We start from the raw sequence: 20,480 nt of genomic DNA, 5'->3' as shown, positions 1-20,480 counted from the left end.
TTTTGGTTTCAGTATTGTATGCATTTGTAGATATGAAAACTTTAATTTAGTTTAAAAGCCCCAGAGAGTTGGCTTTTTTTAACCTCCTGTGACTTAAAGTGGTTGCTGCATTATGACAGCAGACTGTTTAAGAGCAGCCCTCCTTCAGCGGTTCCCCAAAAATTGTTTCTGCCCTCCAAACTGATGAACAGCCTTTACAACGCAGCGTGTTAACTTATTGGTGGGCTGTTGATCCAAAGTTTCTGGGGAGGATTTGTGACTGCTTTTCTTTTGTAATCTGTTTTGGGGGGTGGGAAGAAACCTTAAGATAGTTATTTGGAAAAAGCCAAGCACTTTGTTCCAGGTGCTTTGTCTAGCGCTTTCAGTTTGGACATAGACACAGATTGGAATATGGGCTTCTATCCTACTTCTTCTTCATGTTAAATGGACAGATAGAATAGGGGACAAAACCTCCTTATTCTAAGACTATGAATAGGATGCCACAAAAATGTGGCTGGATAAGTACACTAGAGGGCTTGTGAATCACAGGAGAACTTAAAGACTTCAGAGTCATACTGTCTTGTAATCTAGAGAGAAGGGGAAAAAAGGGAATAGGAAGTTGTCCTTATGGTCTGATCCTTCAGACCATAAAGCCAGAATCTTTCATGATGCAACTTCAGAAACTCAAATTAGCAGAAGTGACCTGGGAAGTCACAGAATCACAGAATAGTTGGGGTTGGAAGGGACCTCTGGATGTCACCTAGTCCACCCCCTGCTGCCAAGACAGAGTCCCCCTATTATTAGTGAGGCTTCTATTTATTGCAAAAGCCAGCTTGAGAAAGCTACAAAGGCTACAAAATGTGGACAGCAGATACTTCCAAAAGTGGCCCTTTCACAAGATTCAAAGGAAAAATGATACCTGCTATTTTCTTTCAGGCAGGGACAGATGGCTTTACCAATGGAAGCAAGCAGTTTACTGAGGAAAGTTGTCCACCTGGAATTCTAGAATATATTGCTGCAGAGAAACAGAAAGAGCTGTCAGTTTTGCTGCTCGAACTGAAAGAAGCCCAAGAAGAAATAACTTTTCTGAAAAGCCAGCTCAAGGGCCCCAGTGGCCAAACTTCTACAGGCAGCCAAACAGAAGCTAACCAGCTGGAAGAGAATTCACAGATACAGTGTCTGGAGAGGAAAGAGCTGAAGGTGTCAGATACACAGAGTGTCTCATTACTGAGAGAAACAGAAATGCAGCAAATTGGCTTTCTTCAGGAAAATGGAATCAGTCTTCAAGAAGAGCCTCAGGGAAGCCCTGTCCCCTGCAGCAGTAAGGTGAAGGCAATGCAAGAAGTTTCTACAGCAGATCCAGAGCCTAGCACCTCTCAATCTCAAGAACTGATAAAGTTACAAAACCAAATTATAGAACTGCAAATAATTCTGCAGAAATCAGAAGAATCCTTTAGGAAGGATCTAGGAGAAAAATGTGCAGAAATAAATAGGCTAAACCAGTTGGCTGAGGAATACAGAAAAAAAAGAGAGGATTCTGACAGTACATTTTGTGTTTTGACTGAAGAACAAGATCAGCTCTTGTGTCAGGTGAAAGAACTTTCTACCATAACAGAACTGAAGGAGCGAGTGAAGCAACTAGAGGAAGATCTAGCTCTTTCAGAAAAGCAGAGGCTGTCAGACAGTCAGAGCAGTCTTCTAAGAGAGCAAATCCAGAGCCTTAAAAATGAATTTAAATCCAAGGATATAAAAATTGAAGCTTTGCAAAAGGACTTGGATGAAGCACAACTTCAGCTTTCTGACCAGGACATGCAAATAAAGGATCTGAGAAGCCAGGTTGAGACAAAGGAATGTGAAGTACTTGATCTAGGACAACTTTTGAGGAAGAATACAGCAGAGATGGAAGAGCTTTCCCACAAGTTAGCCGTAAAGGGACACGAGGCAGCAAGCCTAGAACAGCTTGTTGCTGCGCACACCAGGTCTATAGAGAGCCTGCAACAAGCCTTGCTGGAAAAGGACCAACAGATGGCAGAGATCAGTGTCAGCATGTCTGAGAAAATGGTTCTACTGAACGAAGAGAAATTTTCTCTAGGAAATGAGCTGAAGAGTCTTAAGGAGCAGACAAGTCTGTTATTAAAAGCCCAGGAAGAAAAAGAACAAAACATAGGAGCAAAAGATGCATGTCTGAAATGTGGGGCATCTGAGCAGCAGAATGAGACAGAGCCAGCAAGTAAAGAAAATGAGGAATTAGTAAATCAAGTTGAACTTCTGAGAAAAGAAAATGAGCAAGTAAAGCGGAAGCTGCAAGCAGCACTTGTGAACAGGAAGGAGCTTCTGAAGAAGGTTATCAAATTGGAGAATGAATTAGAACAACTGAGTAGAGAACAAGAATCAGAAACCTCAGTGGCTCAGGCAGCTACAGGGGAAGAAAACATGAGAAGCATGATCAGCAAAGAAGTGAGTCTTGAAAACCAGCCCAGTGAGGACTATCTAACTCAGCTGCTTTCTGAAAAGGAATCTGAGTTGCAGAGCATCCGGAAGGACCTGCAGGATAAAGAAACTACTGAAGCGCGACTGCAGGCAGTGATTGAGGAAATGAGGCAAAGCTTGCAAGGTAAGGCAAACACTGTTTCAATTAAAGATGAAATCATGGAGCATCAGACAATTCCTGACAAAGTAACTGAAAGCAATGTAAGCCCAGAAGATGATGAAGAAAATGAAAAACATAGTTCAGCACATACAAATCTGGAAGAAAATCAAAAGTCTGCTCTTAAAGAAAGGATTTTGGTTCTTGAACAAGAAAAAGAACAACTTCAAAAAAAACTTCAAGAGGCTCTGGTATCTCGTAAAGACACTATAAAAAAGGCTCAAGAAAAGGACAGGCATCACAGAGAACAACTGAAACAGCAGAAAGATGATTACAACATCCTGCAAGAACAATTTGATCAGCAAAGCAAAGAGAAGGACAGCATTCAGGCTCAGCTCAGACAACTCCAAGAACAGAAACAATCATCAGAGAGTGTTTTTGGGAGTCAGGGTGGGTTGAAGTCTTCATTCATGGAAGCAGAAGATACAACAAATAACAAGCTTGTACAAGTTGCAGATGTTTCTGAGGAAGAATTTAAAAAACACCTTGACCAATTGCAGATGGAGAAAGAGAAATTGGAATGTAATGTCAGCCATATGCAAGGGGAACTTGCTCACAAATCAGAATTAATCTTTGATTTGCAACAGCACATAGCACAGTTGTTTGTGGAGATAGAAGGGCTAAAGAGAACCTCTGACCAAGCTGAAGCTAAGGGAGCAAGTCTTCAGACAGAACTGGAGGAGAGTCATGGAAAAACTTCTGGAGTGGCCAGTCTGGAAGACTTGAAAATCCTTGTGCATCAAAAGGATGAAGAAATGGAATTTCTTAACCAGCAGTTAAAGGAGAAGAGCAAAGTTCTCACTAATGTGCAGGCACAATTGCTGGAAAAAGAGGACTTAGTCAAAAGACTGTGTGGTCAGTTGGAAGCTCAGGCTCAGGTGCATGAGGAACAAAGCAGGCGACTGCAAACAGAGATGCTTGAAATTCAGGAGAAACAAGAGGACAATGCAGAAGCAGCTAAACAGAAGAATCAAATGCAAAGAAAGTTGCAAGCTGCACTTATCTCTAGAAAAGAGGCACTAAAGGAGAGCAAATCTCTAAAAGAGGAACTGGCTAATGCTAAAACTACTATTGACAATCTTTCTGTCAAGCTGACAAATATGGAAAGCCAAATATGTGGCCATGTTAAAGAAACAGATACCTTAACAGAAAAGTTAATGTGCCTCACTGGAGAGCGAGAAAAACTTACTGCAGAAATTGGTAAAGTACTTAGAGAAAATCAGAATCTTGATGGATGCTGTAAAAACCTTACACTTAATCTGGACAGAGTTATTCTAGAGAAAGAGAAGCTGGAGAAGGAGGTAGAATCATTGAAGTGCTTTCAAGCCACTGAGAGTTCTGAGTGGCAGGAGAAATACAAGGAGCTTCAGGGAGAATATGAAACTCTGCTGCAGTCATATGAGAATGTGAGTAATGAGGCTGAGCGAATTCAGCGTGTGTTGGAAACTGTTAGGCAGGAAAAGCAGGAAATTTTCCTTCAGCTAAAAAGGGCTGAAGCCAAAAAAGAGGAAACAGATAAGCAGCTACAGGAAGCTGGACAGGAAATTGATGGAATGAAGGAGAAAATGAGAAAATTTGCAAAATCAAAGCAACAAAAGATCCTAGAACTAGAGGAGGAGAATGAGAAGCTTAGAGCAGAGATGCATTTTACTGATGGAGAGCTACACAGGACTGGAGAGAGCTTTACAAACACTAGCCTGAAAGAAGATCTGGAGTGCTCTAGGAGGGAATGCCAGTTTCTTTCTACTCAGCTTGAGACAGTAGTAGCTGAAAAGGAGTCTCTTAATCAAGAGATCACGGACTTGAAGTGTCTTTTGCAGTCAACAGAATCTAAGCTGAAAGAAAGCAGAGAACTTGTAAACAAGTATGTTGCCCAGCAGACAACAGGGGAAGAAACAAATGAGGCAGTTGCCACACCACCACCGATGGAAAGGTCTGAAAATCAAGTGGACATAACTTGTAGACCAAAGCCTCCTGCTGCAGAGCTGGAACAAGAGGCATTTGAAGTTGATAAACCTTGTGAGGATCCTGGTATCTACAGACAGCAAATAGCTGAGCTCACTAAACGAATCATGGAGCTGGAAAAGAGTAGAAGGGCTTCAGAGCAACAGCTGGGGGACATCCGCAGGTGTGTTGAGACTTTAGCAGGTGAGAAAAGGGCTTTAGAGCACCAAATGGAAGAGAAAGTCCATGAAGTGAATGCTCTTCAGGCTACAGTAGCAAAGATGGAGCAAACAGTCCAAAAAGCCAAAGACGACCTGGTCACAATGACAGCACTGAAGGATGCGCTAGCGGCTGAAAAGGATGACTTGGAAGAAAGGCTCATGAATCAGCTGGCAGAACTTAATGGAAGTATTGGAAACTATCAGCAAGATGCAACAGACTTCCAAATCAAAAATGATCAACTGAAACATGAGCTTCAGAGTTTGCAGAGAATGATGCATGAACTGGAGGAGGAGAAAAGTCGGATGGCAAAGGAGAAAAGCAAAGCAAGTTCAGAAAAGCAAAAGGAATTTGTAGAAAAGCTAAAAGACAATTGGAGAGGAGAAAGCAGCACACATATAAAGGAGCTTCAAGAACTGCTGAAACAGAAACAGCAGGAGATTAGTCAGCTGCAGAAGGACTGTATTAAAAGCCAGGAGAAGAACAGTAGTTTAGAAAGAACTGTTAAAGCTCTGGAATTTCTGCAGAGTGAGACTCAGAGAGAGGTAGAAGCAGCCAAAGAAACTTCAGCTAAAGCAGTTGAAGACACCAAGAAAGCCCAGGCAGAGCTTGCTCTCTGCAAAGTAGTGTTGGATGACACTCAAAGTGAGGCAGCAAGGGTTCTAGCTGAGAGTGTCAAAGTGAAAGAAGAGTTGCAAGCAAACAAAGAGAAAATTAAAATTCAAATGAAGAAAAAGGATGAGGACTTTGAGAGAAGACTGGAACAGGAAAAAGACAAGCACTCGAAGGAAATTAAAAACATGGAAGAAAAGCTGGCGACATTGCAGAGGGAGAAAGACCACATGGAAACAACAGTTGGTGATCTGCAAGACTCCTTGAGGACAAAGGATCACGAAGCCAAGCAACTGGAAGGCAGTCTAAACAAAACACTAGCCCAGCTTGCAGCCTTCACCAGGAGCATGTCTTCCCTTCAGGATGATAGGGATAGAGTGATAGATGAATCAAAAACATGGGAGAAGAAATTCACTGAAACTATTCAAAAGAAGGAAGAAGAAATACGTTCAAAAGAGGAAGCTTGTGTTGTGCTAAAGGACCAGATGAAACACATGACCATGCGTATGGAAGAACTCCAGACTCATATATCCAGGTAAATAAGCTGTGTCAGGGGAGGTTTATGGGGAAAAGGTTACTTTGTATTTATTGTCTGCACAAGGACACAGGGTGATCAGCAATCTAAAATAGTCCTTCTTCACATCATTAGGATACCTGTGTTAAATCTGTTCTCTGTGACAAGCACTCACCATCCGATTACTATCTAGAGTCTTTCAGATTAATTAGTTTCTTTTGCATGGAGTTATTGCACTGAGAGGTCAAGAGAGCATTGGGATACATAATTCCAGTTTAATCCCAAAATAAATTTTATGGGGAAGATGGAGCTATGGAAACCTATCAGAACGTACATCTGTGTATTTCCAAAATTCAGAACCAAACCATTCTTAACATGAGTAAAATTGTTTTATAAAATGTTTATATGCTGTATCTTTGCATGCTGGAGCATGAAATGGACATCAAAGGTATCAGAACAGCAATTTCACTGTGGGATGGTGTGGAGTTTTTTTTATTGTTAGCTACAGTGGACGAGAGAATTAATGTAATGAAAAGGAGGTGATAACATTCAGTGTTTTAAGTGCCTCCATTTTTTTCAGTATTGGCATGGACAACTTTAAAAGAATATATTCCCCTGGCACCACCCCCTTCAGGCAGTAGTACAGTCAGAACTTTAAAAGATAGCTTGAATTTTAAATTGAGAGCTATTTCCAGCTCTTCCAGTTTTTCTTTAAGTAAAACGAATTCTGTGGCTTTTCTAAATTAGTATAAAACCAGTGTTAGTGTGGGTTAAGATATTGAGGTACTTCATGGATTTTTGACCAACTTTATCTTTTCTGTTTTCAGGCTGGAACGCAGCAAGAAAGACTGGGAGGCTGACTGCAGGCAGGAGATTCAGCATCATCAAAAGACATGTGAAATGTTGCAGGAGGAAAAAAAAGAGCTTTTGACTCGGCTTGAGCGGTCTCAGGAACTGTACAGCAAGTCTCAGAATAAACAGCAGGAACTGGGCTCAGAAATCAGCAGCCTGAGAGACCAGCTTGCTGACTTACAGAATTCCTTCACCAGATGTGAGCTGGCCAGGGAAGAGCTGGGGACTGTGGTCAAGCAACAAGAGACCAGTATCCAGAATTTTAAACTCAACTGTGAACAGCTTGAAGCTGATCTGCAGGCTTCCAAGGACCTAACAAATAAGCTGCATGAAGAAACCAGTGCCAAAGATCAAAAGATCATGAGTTTGCTGTCTGCCAAAGAAGAAGCAGTGATGGCTGCTCTAGCTGAATTACAGCAGCAACATTCTGAAGAGATGAAAGAGTTGGAGTGTAGGCTAATTAAGGAGGAAGAAGATAAAAAAGCCTTGGAAAATGAAAAGAAAAAAATTCTTGACAAACTTGATCATCTCACTGAAAAGATGAAGATAAACAGAGAAGAAAGTAAGCAGCAGAAGGCACAACTGGACTCCTTCACCAAGTCCATGTCATCTCTGCAGGACGACCGAGACCGCATACTGAGGGACTACAAGCAGCTTGAGGAACGCCATCTTGTTATAATCTTGGAAAAAGACCAGCTAATTCAAGACGCTGCTGCTGAAAACAACAAGCTCAAGGAAGAAATTAGAAGTTTCCATAGCCAGATGGATGACCTCAACTCTGAGAATGCCAAGCTGAATGCAGAGTTGGTGCGGTACAGAGAAGACCTTAACCAAGTGATTTCAATAAAGGACTCCCAACAGAAGCAACTTCTCAAAATACAGCTTCAGCGGATCCAAACTCTGGAAAATGAGAAGGCAACCATAGAAACACAGCTGAAAGAGTCTGAGTGTACTCAGGACGATCTCAGGAAGTGCATGGAAGCCTTGAGAGAGGATAAAGTCAGTATGTCTCAAGAGATCGAAACCCTTATGTCCTCTCTGTCCCGGGTGCAGAGTGAGATGGCAGCATTACATGAGGGGAGTCCCATCATGGAGTGTCAAGCAGAACTGAAGGCTCGAGAGGAAGAGGTACAAGAACTGAGTCACAAGCTTTCCCTCTCCCAGAAAAGAATAATGGAACTGGAGGGGGAGCTAGAATGTGTTCAAAGGGATGCAGCCAAGAGAGTGGGAGAGGCTGAGGACAGGCTCCAGAAGGAATTGAAGCACCTGCATCATGATGCAGGGATACTGAGGAACGAAACAGAGACAGCAGAAGAGAGAGTAGCAGAGTTGGCACGGGACTTGATGGAAATGGAACAGAAATTGCTTACAGTCACAGATGAAAACAAAGATCTCAGAGCTCAAATTCAGTCTTTTGGGAGGTCCATGAGCTCTCTTCAGGATAGTCGAGACCAGGCCAATGAAGAGCTTCACGTTTTGAAACGGAAATACTCTGCAGACTTAGAGGAACAAAAGAGTCTAGTACAGAATCTTCAGAAACAGATGGCTCAGCTACAAGAGGAGCAACATTCCATTGCCAGGGACCGAGATATGGTGAGGTCTGAGCTGACAGAACTGCAGAAGGCTATTGATACAAGAGGTCTCTTGGCCCAGATTGAGAAACTTAATCAGCAGCTCAGAGCTAAAGATGATGAGCTTCTCCATTTGTCTTTGGAACTGGAAGGCTCTTCCAACCAAGTCAAATCTTTCACCAAGGCTATGGCAAGCCTGCAGAATGACCGAGACCGTCTGTTGAATGAATTGGACAAAACACGTAAGATTGAAGAAGTGAAACAGCAAGCAGAAGGGAGCACTTCCACCACTTCTTCAGAAGTGCAGAGTCTGAAGAAGGCACTGGCCTCCTTGCAGAGTGACAGAGACAGAGTAGTAAGTCCTTGTTCTCTCTTCCTGCTCTTACTTAAAGCACCACACGGGACTTGGATCTTCAAGTCTTAAAATTCAGCACACTTAGATCTGGTAATTGCAATGTGATGCATAGATCATTGTCGTCATGACATCACAGAATAGCTGAGATTCAAAGGGTCTTCTGGAGATCTTCTAGAGATCTTCTGGTCCAACCCCCCTGCACAAACAAGGTTGGCTGGAATAGGTTGCTCTGTACAATGTCCTGTTGGATTTTGAATATCTCCACTGGTAAATATTCCACTTCTTCTCTGGCCAGCCTGTTTTTTCATGTATCTGGAAATGGTTTCCAGAATTAGTTGCTCCCTCACTTTCCCAGGGATGGAGATGAGGCTGACCAGACTGCAGGTTCCCAGCTCCTCTTTCTTGCCCTTCTTGTAGGTAGGGATGACATTTGCTTTCTTCCAGTCTTCAGGAACCTCTTGGGTCACCATGACCTTTCAAAGGTAATGGAGTTGCCTCCCAATGACCTTAGTATTTGTGGGCATGCTCCATCAGACCCCATGGATCTGGTATAGGCCATCTATGTTATTTTCTCTGACATGGAGGCTGTGATTTCTTTGTTAATTTCCCAGGGTGGTTTCTCTGTTAGCTTGGTTTAAAATATGAAATCATGGAAATCAGGTCCCTGTTAACCTGCTTAGTTCACACCTGTGTCAGCTCATGCATTTGATTTGCCTTAGGTTTCTGAAAGAGACTAGAGCAAAGGCTTGAATTTCCTCCTCCTCTTGGCAGCTGATTTCCAAGGCGGGTACAAGACGTTGCAGATTCCTTTTGACATCCTTGCCTGCACACTGGATGTGTCTGTGTTTGTGTAGTCACTGGCACAGTGCAGCCCAGCAAGTTTCAGAGTTCTCGTTGCTGATCAGAAGACAGACTGACAGTTACGTCCCACTGCCACTCATTAAGTACTTTCCCGTCTCCAGAGTCAGCCATATCTTCTTGTCTTCAAAAACAATTGCAGTGATGCATGCGTAACAACGACTTACTTCTAATTACAGCATGACTGGAATTGGAAAGCCAAAAGGATTTTACTTCATCAGTTTCCTGGTTTACAGTAAATACCAACTTCAGGAGTTATGCTTAACCAGCTCCTTCTGTTCCTTCTTTTCCTCTGAATAAGATAATTAATATTATAGCCTGGAGTCTTCTAATGTATGTCGTATCTTCATGGGAGGGCTCAAAATTCAACTGCCCTCATTAACAATACAATTCTCTGAGGGTTTTTTTTTTTCTGAGCAGTTTTTAGTACACTGCTGCATTTGATGATTCAATTTCTAGTTCCTCTGTCATCTGAATGTGACCTTTTTTCCCTCCAGATACCACACTGAGAAATGCTCTTGAACAGTTCTAAGTAATAAACCTGATGCTTGCTCAGCTGTCACACACTGATGTTTCCCTTTAATTCCAGGTAAGAGAGCTGGAGAATCTGCAGCAGCAATACATCCTGGTCGGGGTGGAAGCCGCTGAGAATTCTCGCTTAAAGGCACAACTGCAGGAGTGGGAGCAAGAGGCAGACAAACAGCTCCGTCTGCAAGAACAACTGCAGCAAGAAGGACTTGTGTACCGGCAGGAGCTCCAGCAGCTCAGGTGAACTGTTTGTCTGCTCCCTGCCTCGGTGATGATGCAAATGTGTTCGTTTCTATCAAAGAGCAGTTGTGGGCAGAGGTGAAGGGAATGCTGAGAACCTCAGCCTGGACTGTGCCAGGTGCCACTGAGGCACTCTGCCCTGGCCAGGAGAGGGCACATGTTTCCCTCGTCCAGCTTCTGCCTCTGAATTTCAGCCCAGCAGGTTGGAGGTCAGTGCCTGTGCGAAATAGATCAGTGACCTTTTAGTTCTTATTTCCTTCATCTGGTGGTGGTCAGTATCATCTGTTGGAGAGGAAACTGAGGCTGTTTCTTGTATTGGAGTTTACATATATGATCACAGTACTCTCCATTACAGGCTGCTGCTGAAAACCCTTTATTATCCCACTGATACCATAGTTTAGAACATACTCATTTTGTATGGCTGTCTAATCCTTGATTTCAGTTGATCTATGTCTTCTAGTGTTTTTAAAAAACTCTGTAATTCACTTCTAGTAAAATTGTCTTCTCCAACTGGACTAAAACTAGTCAGACAAATATGTTCTGTTCTGAAAACGGGGCTGGGGGGGGGAAACGCTTTCAAATATTTCAGAGATCCATTTAAGAATGCCTGAGGCTGGAATGAAAAGGGTGGGATTTTCTTTGTAAAAAGGTCTATGGCTTATCTTTGTCCAGAGTGATATAAAAACGTGTAGTTCTCTCCCTTCCCCCTGCCCCCAATCTGACCCTCAAACTAAAACTTCAGATCTCGTAAAGTTGAAGCATCTTACAAATTTTATTTATCCTGACAAAAGAACAGGAGGTTTATTTCCTGTGTTGCTTTTACACTGTACATGAAGTGATGGCCTCATGTTGGTGTGGTGGGATCAGTACTATGGGTCTGGTGCACATGTGACCGTGTAGAGAAATTGTTATGGGGACAAGTGGCAATGACAGTGACTTCCTTGACAAAACTCTGTACAGTGAGATCAAAACAATGTCCAGGAACACAAAAAGTGTGAGCATGGAACAATCAGAAGTGTTCAACCAAATACAGAGAACTTCCTTAAACCTGCTCTTAAGGTTCCTCTACTTAAGTGAGTTGTTTTGGCTTGGCTTGGTTATAAAACTTCATGTCTAGCATGGGGATGGTGATTGAATCACCCTTTGCTCATTCTTAGCTGGATACCTGGACATAAGTGATACTGGTAACTTCCTTGTAATTTCCCTTGTTTGGTGCTGGGCAGACAGGAGAAGACCACCTGGGAAAAGCAGAGAAGCAGCATGAAGGAGCAGTACCTGATGGCCATAGCAGAGAAGGACAAGCAGCTGAGCCATTTACAAAGGATCACACAGGAAATGACGCTACCCTTCAGCAAGTCTCAAGTCATAGAGGAACAGCACCAAGGCAAGGTGAGTGGAAAGATACTTCTTTACTGGAAGTGTGAGCCTTGAAACTCAGCCAGAAGAGCGTGTGGTGCCTGTATCCAGCTCCTACAGACTGCAGTATTGGATGTGGTTATGAGGCCTCCGAAGATAGTACCAACAATTTAACTTGCATCACTGAAAGTTTTAGAACTTACCCCGAAGTGCTCTTCCTTAAGTTCCTGGTTTCCAGTGTTTCAAGAAAGAGGGTAAAAGCGACAGGGCTTCGTAGGCACTTTGGGTCCTTTGGAGCAGCATGGAACTTCTCAGCTGTGTATTCTGGCTGTTTTAGAATTGCAATCTTGCACTGTCTTTGAATCTAAGATTTTCTGGCTTAGTTCTCATTTTAGTGTCACGTCTTAATTTTTAAGTTTTCTAATGAATTTTTCTTGCTGTTTTTACTGGAACAGGGATTTACAATCCTGGTTCAAGCCCAGAGAAGCTGAGGCTTGAACACTGCACCTTCTCTCTTATTCCCCCTGTATATATAGTTCTAAAAGTGGAGTGGAAAATGTTTGGTATTTTGCTTGTCTAGGGAAGGCTGCATGCACAGTGCAGTGCATCAGAGCCAAGAGAGAGCTCTCCCACCCACGTCTGCAATTTTCCAGTGGTATATGTCAGTGGAGGGGGTAGGAAATCTCCCTTATCCCTTTGATACATCCATGCATATATGCAAAGAAAAAGTTTGAACAATGTTCATGTGATGCTTTCCAGGAGGATTCTTCAGTGCTGGCCTTCTGGTCTTTGTTGATTAGAGCAGTGTGGACATTGCTTGGGGTTTTGTTTGTTTTTTCTTTTCTCATTCATGTGCCTTTTTTTTTTTTTTCTTCCTGTATTGTAAACAGCTTTAAGACAACTTTTGAGAAGGAGCCATCATATATGCAAGTCTGGTGATCTTTCCTAACCGTTTGGATTTTCAGATGGCTTTTAGGATATTTCTGTTTATTGCCCATTTGCTCTTTTGCCTGAGCAGCTCAAGTTCCAGGTCTAGGAATAATGTTGGGTTTGACCTTGGAATACTGAAAAGAGAGGACTAACACAAGAGCGAGTTGTCACATGTGCAATATATTTTTCATTGTTCTTTCCTTGGCAGATTTCTCCAGGAGTCCTGAAAGGGGACTTTTCAAGCCTAGAAACAGAGATGAAACACCTCCAGGCCCAGCTAAGTGACAGTCTGAAAGAACTGCACCAGAAAGAGCTTAGAATTCAGCAGTTAAACAGCAAGGTACTGATCCATGTCTTATACTTGCTTGCGGATGAGGAGTATGGGGAGGGTTAGGGTGGAATAGGGCTCAGGAAGCAGGAATGGATCTGTCCTTGTGGGCATTCAATGAAGTAACACAAAACCAGAAATACATCTCTCGAAAAAGCAGTGTTAGAATCACATTGATGGATTCCCTGTTGCTGGATGGGGCTTGCACAGCACTAGAGCCCATCCTTCATCTCCCACACTGCTCTCCCTCAGTGAGTAACTGGGGTGAGTCAGAGCATTGGCGAGAGAAGCCATGAGTGGGACAGCTGTTCTGTATGGACCAGAAGGATATCCAGGCCCCATGCAGATCCCATCCAGCAGGCTCACTGACACGGTCTGAATCAGCAGCTTTTCTGCCACTGAAATGTGGTGCCCTTTCTCCCAGGTGACCAGAGGGAGAAAGGAAGAGGGAAGAGGACAGGGGAGGAAAGAAAGAGGTGAGAGAAGGGGAGAGGTGGGGAGAGAGGACAGATAAGGAGGACTGGGGGAAAGATGGGTGGAGGGAGATGAAGATCAGACAAAGGGACCAAAGAGTGAGACCATATGAAGAAAGTTGTTTACAGGTTCCATGTCTATTGTCGGGAGCACTTTCTAGCCTCCTGCTTTCTGGGCTGCTGAAGGAAGTCCCTCCTTGGGACGGCAAGCTTGTCATCTTCACTTCTGCCTGCCAGTTTGAAACACTTCCTTCGTTTCAGTGCAGAATCACAATCAGTCAATTCCCACACTGAAATGGAAGACCCAGAATTTATCCATCTTCAGAAAGAGTTGTGTTGAAGGAGAAAATGAGAATATAAAATCATTTACTGATGATATTTCTGAAAGGTTTAGGTCAATCGCAGCACTTTAGAAATACTGTTCTTGACATGCAGTATTCTGTACATCTCTTTGATGTTTTGAGACTTCCAGAAATCTTTGCCGCAAGCTACTCTTGGAGATTGTCACTGGTCTTCGGACCTTAGTGATGGGCAGCGTGGTAGTTATATGTTCTCAAGAGAATTCTTACCCTCAGTTAGACAGAGAAGAATTTTGCTTTCACAAAATCAATTTCTTTGCTTGCTAGTTGTGTTCTCTTCTCAGCTATCTCAGGTCTTTGAGGAGAAAAATGCCCTTTCCCTCCAGCTGCGTGGGAGCAGTCAGAGCATCTGTGAGAGCCATCAGCACTACAGTGAGGTCCTGAACCGCTGCCTAGTGCTGGAGAGGCAGCTCCAGGAGCTGCAGGCTGCAGACAAGAGCATGGTAAGGGGGTTGGGCTTGGTGCACAGCAGGGAAAAGCTTATTTCAAGTGGCTCTGCTAACTGTCCAGCATTGTAGTGGCTGTGTGTCCTCTTCATTCAGTGCAGTCTGCAGTACATTCCTGTGTTCTTTCAGGAGCTGTTTGCAACGGATGCTGCTCCAGGAGCACCCCAAGAAAAGAATGAGCCGCAGAGAGGCAGTTACACACCTGAACTGCAGGAGCTACAGCTGAGGTAAAGAAAGTCTGAGAAAACAGGGATGGGGATGTTGGTCCTGATGGAGTTCTTGAGGCTAGTGATGTTGCTTTTATTCTGTACCAGTGTGTTGGGAAAACTCAGTCCCACATTAGGATCTTGTGGATTTGGAGGAACTGTCGTATGCACTTAGTAGCTGTCATTAGTTATCTCTTTGGATTAGAGCTTTAAAAAACCACAGTGACAACATGCAGCAGCAATGCCAGCCAGCCAGCATCTTGGATCTGGTCGGCTGCATCCTCAGGAGCTGCTGAAGTATATCAGTGGTCCTGGTCTAAAGGTTGTAGCCTGAGAGTGTCTGGAATTGAGATGTAGCACAAGATTCCTTGTAACTTTCTGGAACTAAGATCTAGCACATGACTCCTCATACCCTTTCAAAATAATTTTCAGAAGGTGGAGCCATGGATGACAGAACCAAGGAACTCCCTCCTGATGTGAAACAGAAGCTTCAAGAGATTTATCTTCTCTCATGTTTTCCAAATAGTTTAAATATAGTAAAGATAACTAAGTCTCCTGCGTGAGCTGGGAGGTAATTTGAGTCTCTTCAAACACTGCAATAGTCAATATAAACAGAAACACAATAGTCCATGAATTAGGCCTTTTTTGGCATATGCTTTGTTTTTTTCGGAAAGGTTGTCTGAAACAGAGCATTTACATAGCAGCACAAAGCAGGATATGAAGTATTTGGAGGAGCAGCTGGAGGAAGAACGGGACCGTCGTCTTGCTGCAGAGGAGGCGCTTTTTGCGGCACAGGATCAGATCAGGAGGTGAGGCAGCTTGAGCAAACAAACGCTATCGCCATAGAAGTGTGGTGGTTCTAGCTCTGTTTTTCATTTGCACTTCATCATACCCTTCTGTCAAATGGCACTGGGGGCATAGAGACAACTACCGTGTCTGTCACAGAATCACAGAAAGGTTGAGGTCAGGAGGGGCCTCCAAAGACTGTCTGGCCCAACCCCCTGCTCAACCTAGACCCAGCTGCCCAGGACCATGGCCAGATGGCTGTTGAGTATCTCCAAGGAGGAAGACTTCACAACCTCCCTGGGCAGCTGGTGTGGTGCTCAGTCACTCTTACTGTAAAATAAGTGTTTCCCAGAGTTCAGGAAATTCATTTCCTTCAATTATAGGCAGATAGAATAAGACAAATGACTAGACATTGACAAATTCTGTCTAGAAATTAGATGCCCACTTTCTCAATTAGTTACATTAACTACTGGAAGATATAATTTGGAGACTGAGAATTGGATGCAGGCCAAAGAGGAGTTGTCATGCTTCCAGGGGATTTGTCTTCTCAGTAAGCACTTGTCTGTCATGCATGAAACAGTTTTGACTTGAAGAATGTCATTCTTTTTTAATGTATTGCCAATTAACACAAACTTTTCATTAATTTGGTTGTTGAGAAACAGTTAAACACTTAGGAAAAAGGACTTTTGTCCTCCCTCTCCTGCCCCTCCCCAGTATCCAGCACTGTGCTCTGCACTGCACAGGACACTGTGTATCTTGGGGCACTGGACAGATGCCCTGAGAGTCAGCAGAGCAAAGGTGGCTGACCTGGACTAGATGTTGGGATTAGGATGCAGTGAGTAGCAGGTTCCAAATGCTCGATTCTCCTCATTGGCTACGAAGGGTTTTTTAGCACATGACCTGACTGTAGGCACTTACACTGTGCATTTCCTCGTAGTTCACATAACTGGAGTTATGGAGTAGTGGAGTCTTTTACATGAAAACAATGCCTTTCTTCTGATACACTTGTTGATTCAGCAAAAAAATAATGGTCTGTATGGAAGGATTCTGGATGAAGTTCCCTCGTAATTGCTACACAGTTTGGACAACTGTAGCTCCTTCTGTCATTGAAGTCTGTAAAAGCCTCCTGCAGCTGATCTCATTAATAAATGGCAGCCCCAGGATGTGACTGCTGCCTCTGTCACTAGAAAGTAGTTAGAAAGAACCAGCACTATTGCAGCTAGAGCTGGCTTCCAAAATAATTTCACAGAACTTAAAACATACAGGTGTATCATCTGCTCTGGCTTCTTTCAAGTCACACTATGAAATTTCACTTGAAAGGAAAAAGGACTCCTGCTAGTTGGGTCACCCTGTTCTTTTGCTCAATGTGAGCTCAGGAGGCCTGAAACCTGTGCAAATGGAACCAGTTCTTAGCAAGTGAAGCCAGGGTTTGCTTGCAGGGGTTGATTCCTTTTTGGAGAAATACCTTCTTTCCTGAGCTTGATTACAGTGTTGATTTGGGGCATCATAATAAGAAACTGAATTTAATTTCATGTTTGTTGTGGCAGGTTGCAGTCAAGTGAGTGGGCATCTTCCTTAAGTGCCAGCATTGATATGACTCCAGGTCACGAGCAGTCCTTGCTGATCGACTCCATGGATAGTAATTCCAGCAGAGTAAGAATTTAACATTCGCAGCTGTCAATTATGTGAGCCCCAGCTGGCGCAAGAAACTGTGAACCTACAGCAGTTAAATCCCTCTGTAGACACACATAAATTGGTTGGGGACTGTGTAATTCTTCTGTTCTTGCCATGCTGGAAACAGGATTGGATGGGGCTGGTTCATGGAAAACCTGCAGAGAGCAGGGGAAGGGCAATATTTCATGAGGATTGCCCTAGTGTTAGGATCTGACAGTGAAATGATTTGGGGAAGGTTTATGCTCATTAGCTTAAACAAACTTACCTCCGTGGTCTAGAGAGCTCTGGATGAAGGCAGCTGGGGACACAACCATTCCTTGTAGTGACTGCTCTCTCTTTACTCTTTCAGACTCGGAGTACTCTTGGACTACGACGCCTGTTACGCTCTCTCTTCCGCTCCCGGACCCACTTGCCTCTGCTAGTGGCCGTGTATCTGCTTGCTCTCCATGTTCTGCTCTTCCTGTGCTTTACAGGCCACCTGTGAAGAGGAGTGACAGCCTTTTATGGAGCCTCAGCCCTGTGTGTACCAAGGGCCTGCATGCCCTTGTAGAAGGGCAGCACTTCTCCCAGCTGCCGCCTTTCCCAAACCAGCAGCTGCACCCAGCACGCTGTTAAGAGTCAGTGCTGGTACTGGGGAACTGCTCTCAGGAGATTTGCCATTCCCTCGGTCTTTCTACATGAGTGGTTCATTTTCTGATCCAGGGTTGTGCTGCAAGCCTTGAGGACAGCATCTGTTCCTGTACCTGGAAGTAGTATCACTCATTTTAGACAGTATAGTGCTGCGGTCAGAGTAAGAAAAATACTCTTGAGCTGCTGCAGTACGTCAGCACTTCTAAAACTGCAGAATCTTCCCCCTCTTAGGCTGAATCCATGAGTGGGGTTGGGGGAACACTGTAGCTGGATGTAAGAAGAAGAATTGTCTTCCCTTTCTCTTCCACCCCTTAGATTTTCTCCGTGGCTCAGAGCTGTCTGAAATGCATATCCTAAGGAAGTTATGGGCACTTTAAGGAATGTGAATCTTAAAATCATGTTTCCTGCTCAGTTGCATCTCCTGTTCAAGAAGGGCCAAAATTAGTATATCTGACCCTGGTGAACATTCCATTTAAAATCAGTCATATGTCTGCCCTGACGGGGCTGTAAAGTAATGCCAGTAATTTAGTTATTTAAAAGGAATAGGAAACATGAATCTTTTTAGCTCTTAAGTTAAAACCCCTCCTATTTATAGCATTTGTGCACCTCTCATGATGGAAGGTGCTGCCTTACCTCTAGAAATGAGAGCAGCCCTGCTCCTGCTTTCTCATCTACTAAACATTTGTCTCGAAACTGAACCTGCACAGGCTGTGTTGAAGGGGTCCATAATGTGCTGTGTGGGCCCAAAGCAAAGGCAGAAACTCCAGAAATAAACTCTCTCCTCTGTGCTGAGGAAAGAGCCAGAGTTCTGAAACGGTCTGGTATCCCTGGTGTAGAAAGCTGGTGCTGATGTTTGGCCGTGTTTGGACCCAAATCAAATGATGCAAATGGACTGGGTCTTTTAGGGTGTATGGAAATACGGATATATTTCCATATGTTTTCTAAAGACCTCCTGAATTTGAGACTGCCCTCTTCCAAAAGGAGAATGTTGAATGCCAAGGAAGTTCCAGTCGTGTTTGCTGTCAGATCCCGAGTGGTCATTTCATTCAGAGTACTGGCCAGGAGAATCCTATCTGCCTCTTAGTAGAGTATTAACACTCACATTTTTCCCATGGGAAAGAGGTAGTTCTTTTCATATTGCTGGTAAACTAAGCTGCTCTAGCCAGTGCAAGAAAGCCTGTTTGAGGATGGATTGATTTCACTGGTAGCTAAACCAGCTGGATCTCTGGCAGGTCCAGAGCACTGGCACTATATATCCTCTTGTGCTGTCCAGGAATTATCAGTGTGAACTTGCTCTAGCTATGTAAAATTCAGTGACCAAATAGTTTGTCTATAGCTTCCTGGGGTATGAGCTCCTGTATGTATAATAAAGTTTATTTTTCAGATGGAATTTGTGTAATGTTGTCAAGTAACTGTCAAAGTGGAGGATGCAGTGCTGCTGTATCACCACACCTTGTGTGGGACACAGTGGGACTGCAGGTCTCGTGTGTGCGCTGCCTTGTGTGATGGGCAGAAGCTCTGTTTCTTTATACAGTGTGAATGCCTAGGTGCTGACCTTTTTTCCCTATCATACCTCTTGCTCAGCCTTTTTCAATTGACAAAATAAGGAAATAGCACTTGAATAGGCAATGTCTCATGGCAGGGGTGTGTGGAACTAATGATTTTAAGGTCCCTTCCAACCCAAACTATTGCATGAATCGTGGAAGCAATTCCAGTAAAACAGTATCTGCTGGGGTTTACTTTTCCACATTTGCCTGAGCGCTGCACTGTGTTAGAGTTGTGCAACCCTAGGACAGATACAGGAGTTGGCAACAGTGAGCTGGAATGTGCTGATAACTCAGCTGGGACAGTTAAACTGTCCCCTTCCAACTTTCTGTAGCCAAAACCAGATACCCTTGTTCATAGTCACTACTACAGTCCCCCACCACTGTTGGAACGAGCGCCAGCGTTGGGGTGTTGTAAGGCTGTAGATAATGTTTCCACTGTGTTTAACAGGAACAACTATTATAAGCAAAGTATGTTTCCTTTAAGCCCATGCATTTTTCTTCCCTGAACTGAAGAAAGGCACAATTCTGATGCCTCAGATTTATATGTTTTATACCTGCAGATGGAACAGTTATGGCTTAGATTAAATATAGGAATAAAACCTCAAAAGGAACTCCTGGTCTGCTAAGCGTAATCTGACTGAACAGCTTTGTGGTTTGACCTGATGAAAGATGGGGCCTTTTAGCTGATGTTTCCTGTCTCAAGCATTTCAACATTTTGTTTCTTCTCCAATGGACCTGTCCTGCCTTGATTTTTGATCTATCTTCAGTAGAGCCTGAGAAGGAGATCAACCAACGAAGCTGTGCTCTATCATCCCTGGGACACTCACACCAATTCTGCACCACCACTGAGGCTGAGACAGGGTCTGGTTTTGTGCCAGGAGAAAGGCAACATCATGGGATAGGGAGGAGTGAATATAAGTTACTGCATGGAGCTCTAAGGGGAACCGTCCTGACCCTCTCAGCTCCCATTACAGGACAGGTGTTAGGATCTGGGAATGGCAGACAAAGCACATGATGATGTAGAAGAGAAGGAACCGATGCACGTGCCCTCACCAAGGGCAGATCAACCCACCTCTCATAATGCAGCTCTCATTAAGGCCAGTGCTGAGGAGAACGACAGAGGGCTACAGTCACAAGTGAGTCACTCCTGAGCAGAATGAAAGCACCCACATGCTAGACTCTTTTCAGGATTGCTTGCTGCCTTCCGGGAGCCTGAAACAGGGGTGTCACCAGACGACTGACTAAGTTCAATGCAGCCTTTGAACAGTGTCCACTCTGGTCCTTTCATGTGGGTACTGGTGATGTTGCAACAAGAAGTCCAAGGTTGATCAAAGGAGTTTTCAGGGCCCTGGGCAGAATGGGAAAAGGTTCAGGAGCACAGTTAGCGTTGTCCTCAATCCTCCAAGTAATGGGGAGAGATATTAAA

The 20,480-nt window shown here is 43.8% G+C and overlaps 1 protein-coding gene across 3 annotated transcripts in view; it reads left to right on the top strand.

Moving 5' to 3' along the window:
* GOLGB1 (golgin B1) overlaps positions 1 to 18,897 on the top strand; it is a 40,570-nt gene extending 21,673 nt beyond the window's left edge. For 2 of the 3 annotated variants that reach the window (XM_042045006.1, XM_042045005.1), the window contains exons 15-24: positions 916 to 5,936; positions 6,743 to 8,693; positions 10,141 to 10,319; positions 11,543 to 11,708; positions 12,814 to 12,945; positions 14,050 to 14,208; positions 14,341 to 14,438; positions 15,092 to 15,226; positions 16,751 to 16,856; positions 17,227 to 18,897. In XM_042045006.1, the coding sequence (XP_041900940.1) occupies positions 916 to 5,936; positions 6,743 to 8,693; positions 10,141 to 10,319; positions 11,543 to 11,708; positions 12,814 to 12,945; positions 14,050 to 14,208; positions 14,341 to 14,438; positions 15,092 to 15,226; positions 16,751 to 16,856; positions 17,227 to 17,361 (8,082 nt within the window). In that variant the 3' untranslated portion in view covers positions 17,362 to 18,897. The remainder of the gene's footprint in view (positions 1 to 915; positions 5,937 to 6,742; positions 8,694 to 10,140; positions 10,320 to 11,542; positions 11,709 to 12,813; positions 12,946 to 14,049; positions 14,209 to 14,340; positions 14,439 to 15,091; positions 15,227 to 16,750; positions 16,857 to 17,226) is intronic. The other variant, XM_042045007.1, reaches the window with a different exon arrangement.
* The last annotated feature ends 1,583 nt before the right edge of the window (positions 18,898 to 20,480 follow it).

The sequence above is a fragment of the Corvus kubaryi genome, unplaced genomic scaffold (assembly GCF_017639235.1).
Source record: "Corvus kubaryi isolate FWS band 111438036 unplaced genomic scaffold, C.kubaryi_AGA036_p1.0 61732, whole genome shotgun sequence".
Classification (NCBI taxonomy): domain Eukaryota; kingdom Metazoa; phylum Chordata; class Aves; order Passeriformes; family Corvidae; genus Corvus; species Corvus kubaryi.
Note: the sequence above shows the minus strand (reverse complement) of the source record. Positions and strands in the feature narration are given on the sequence as shown.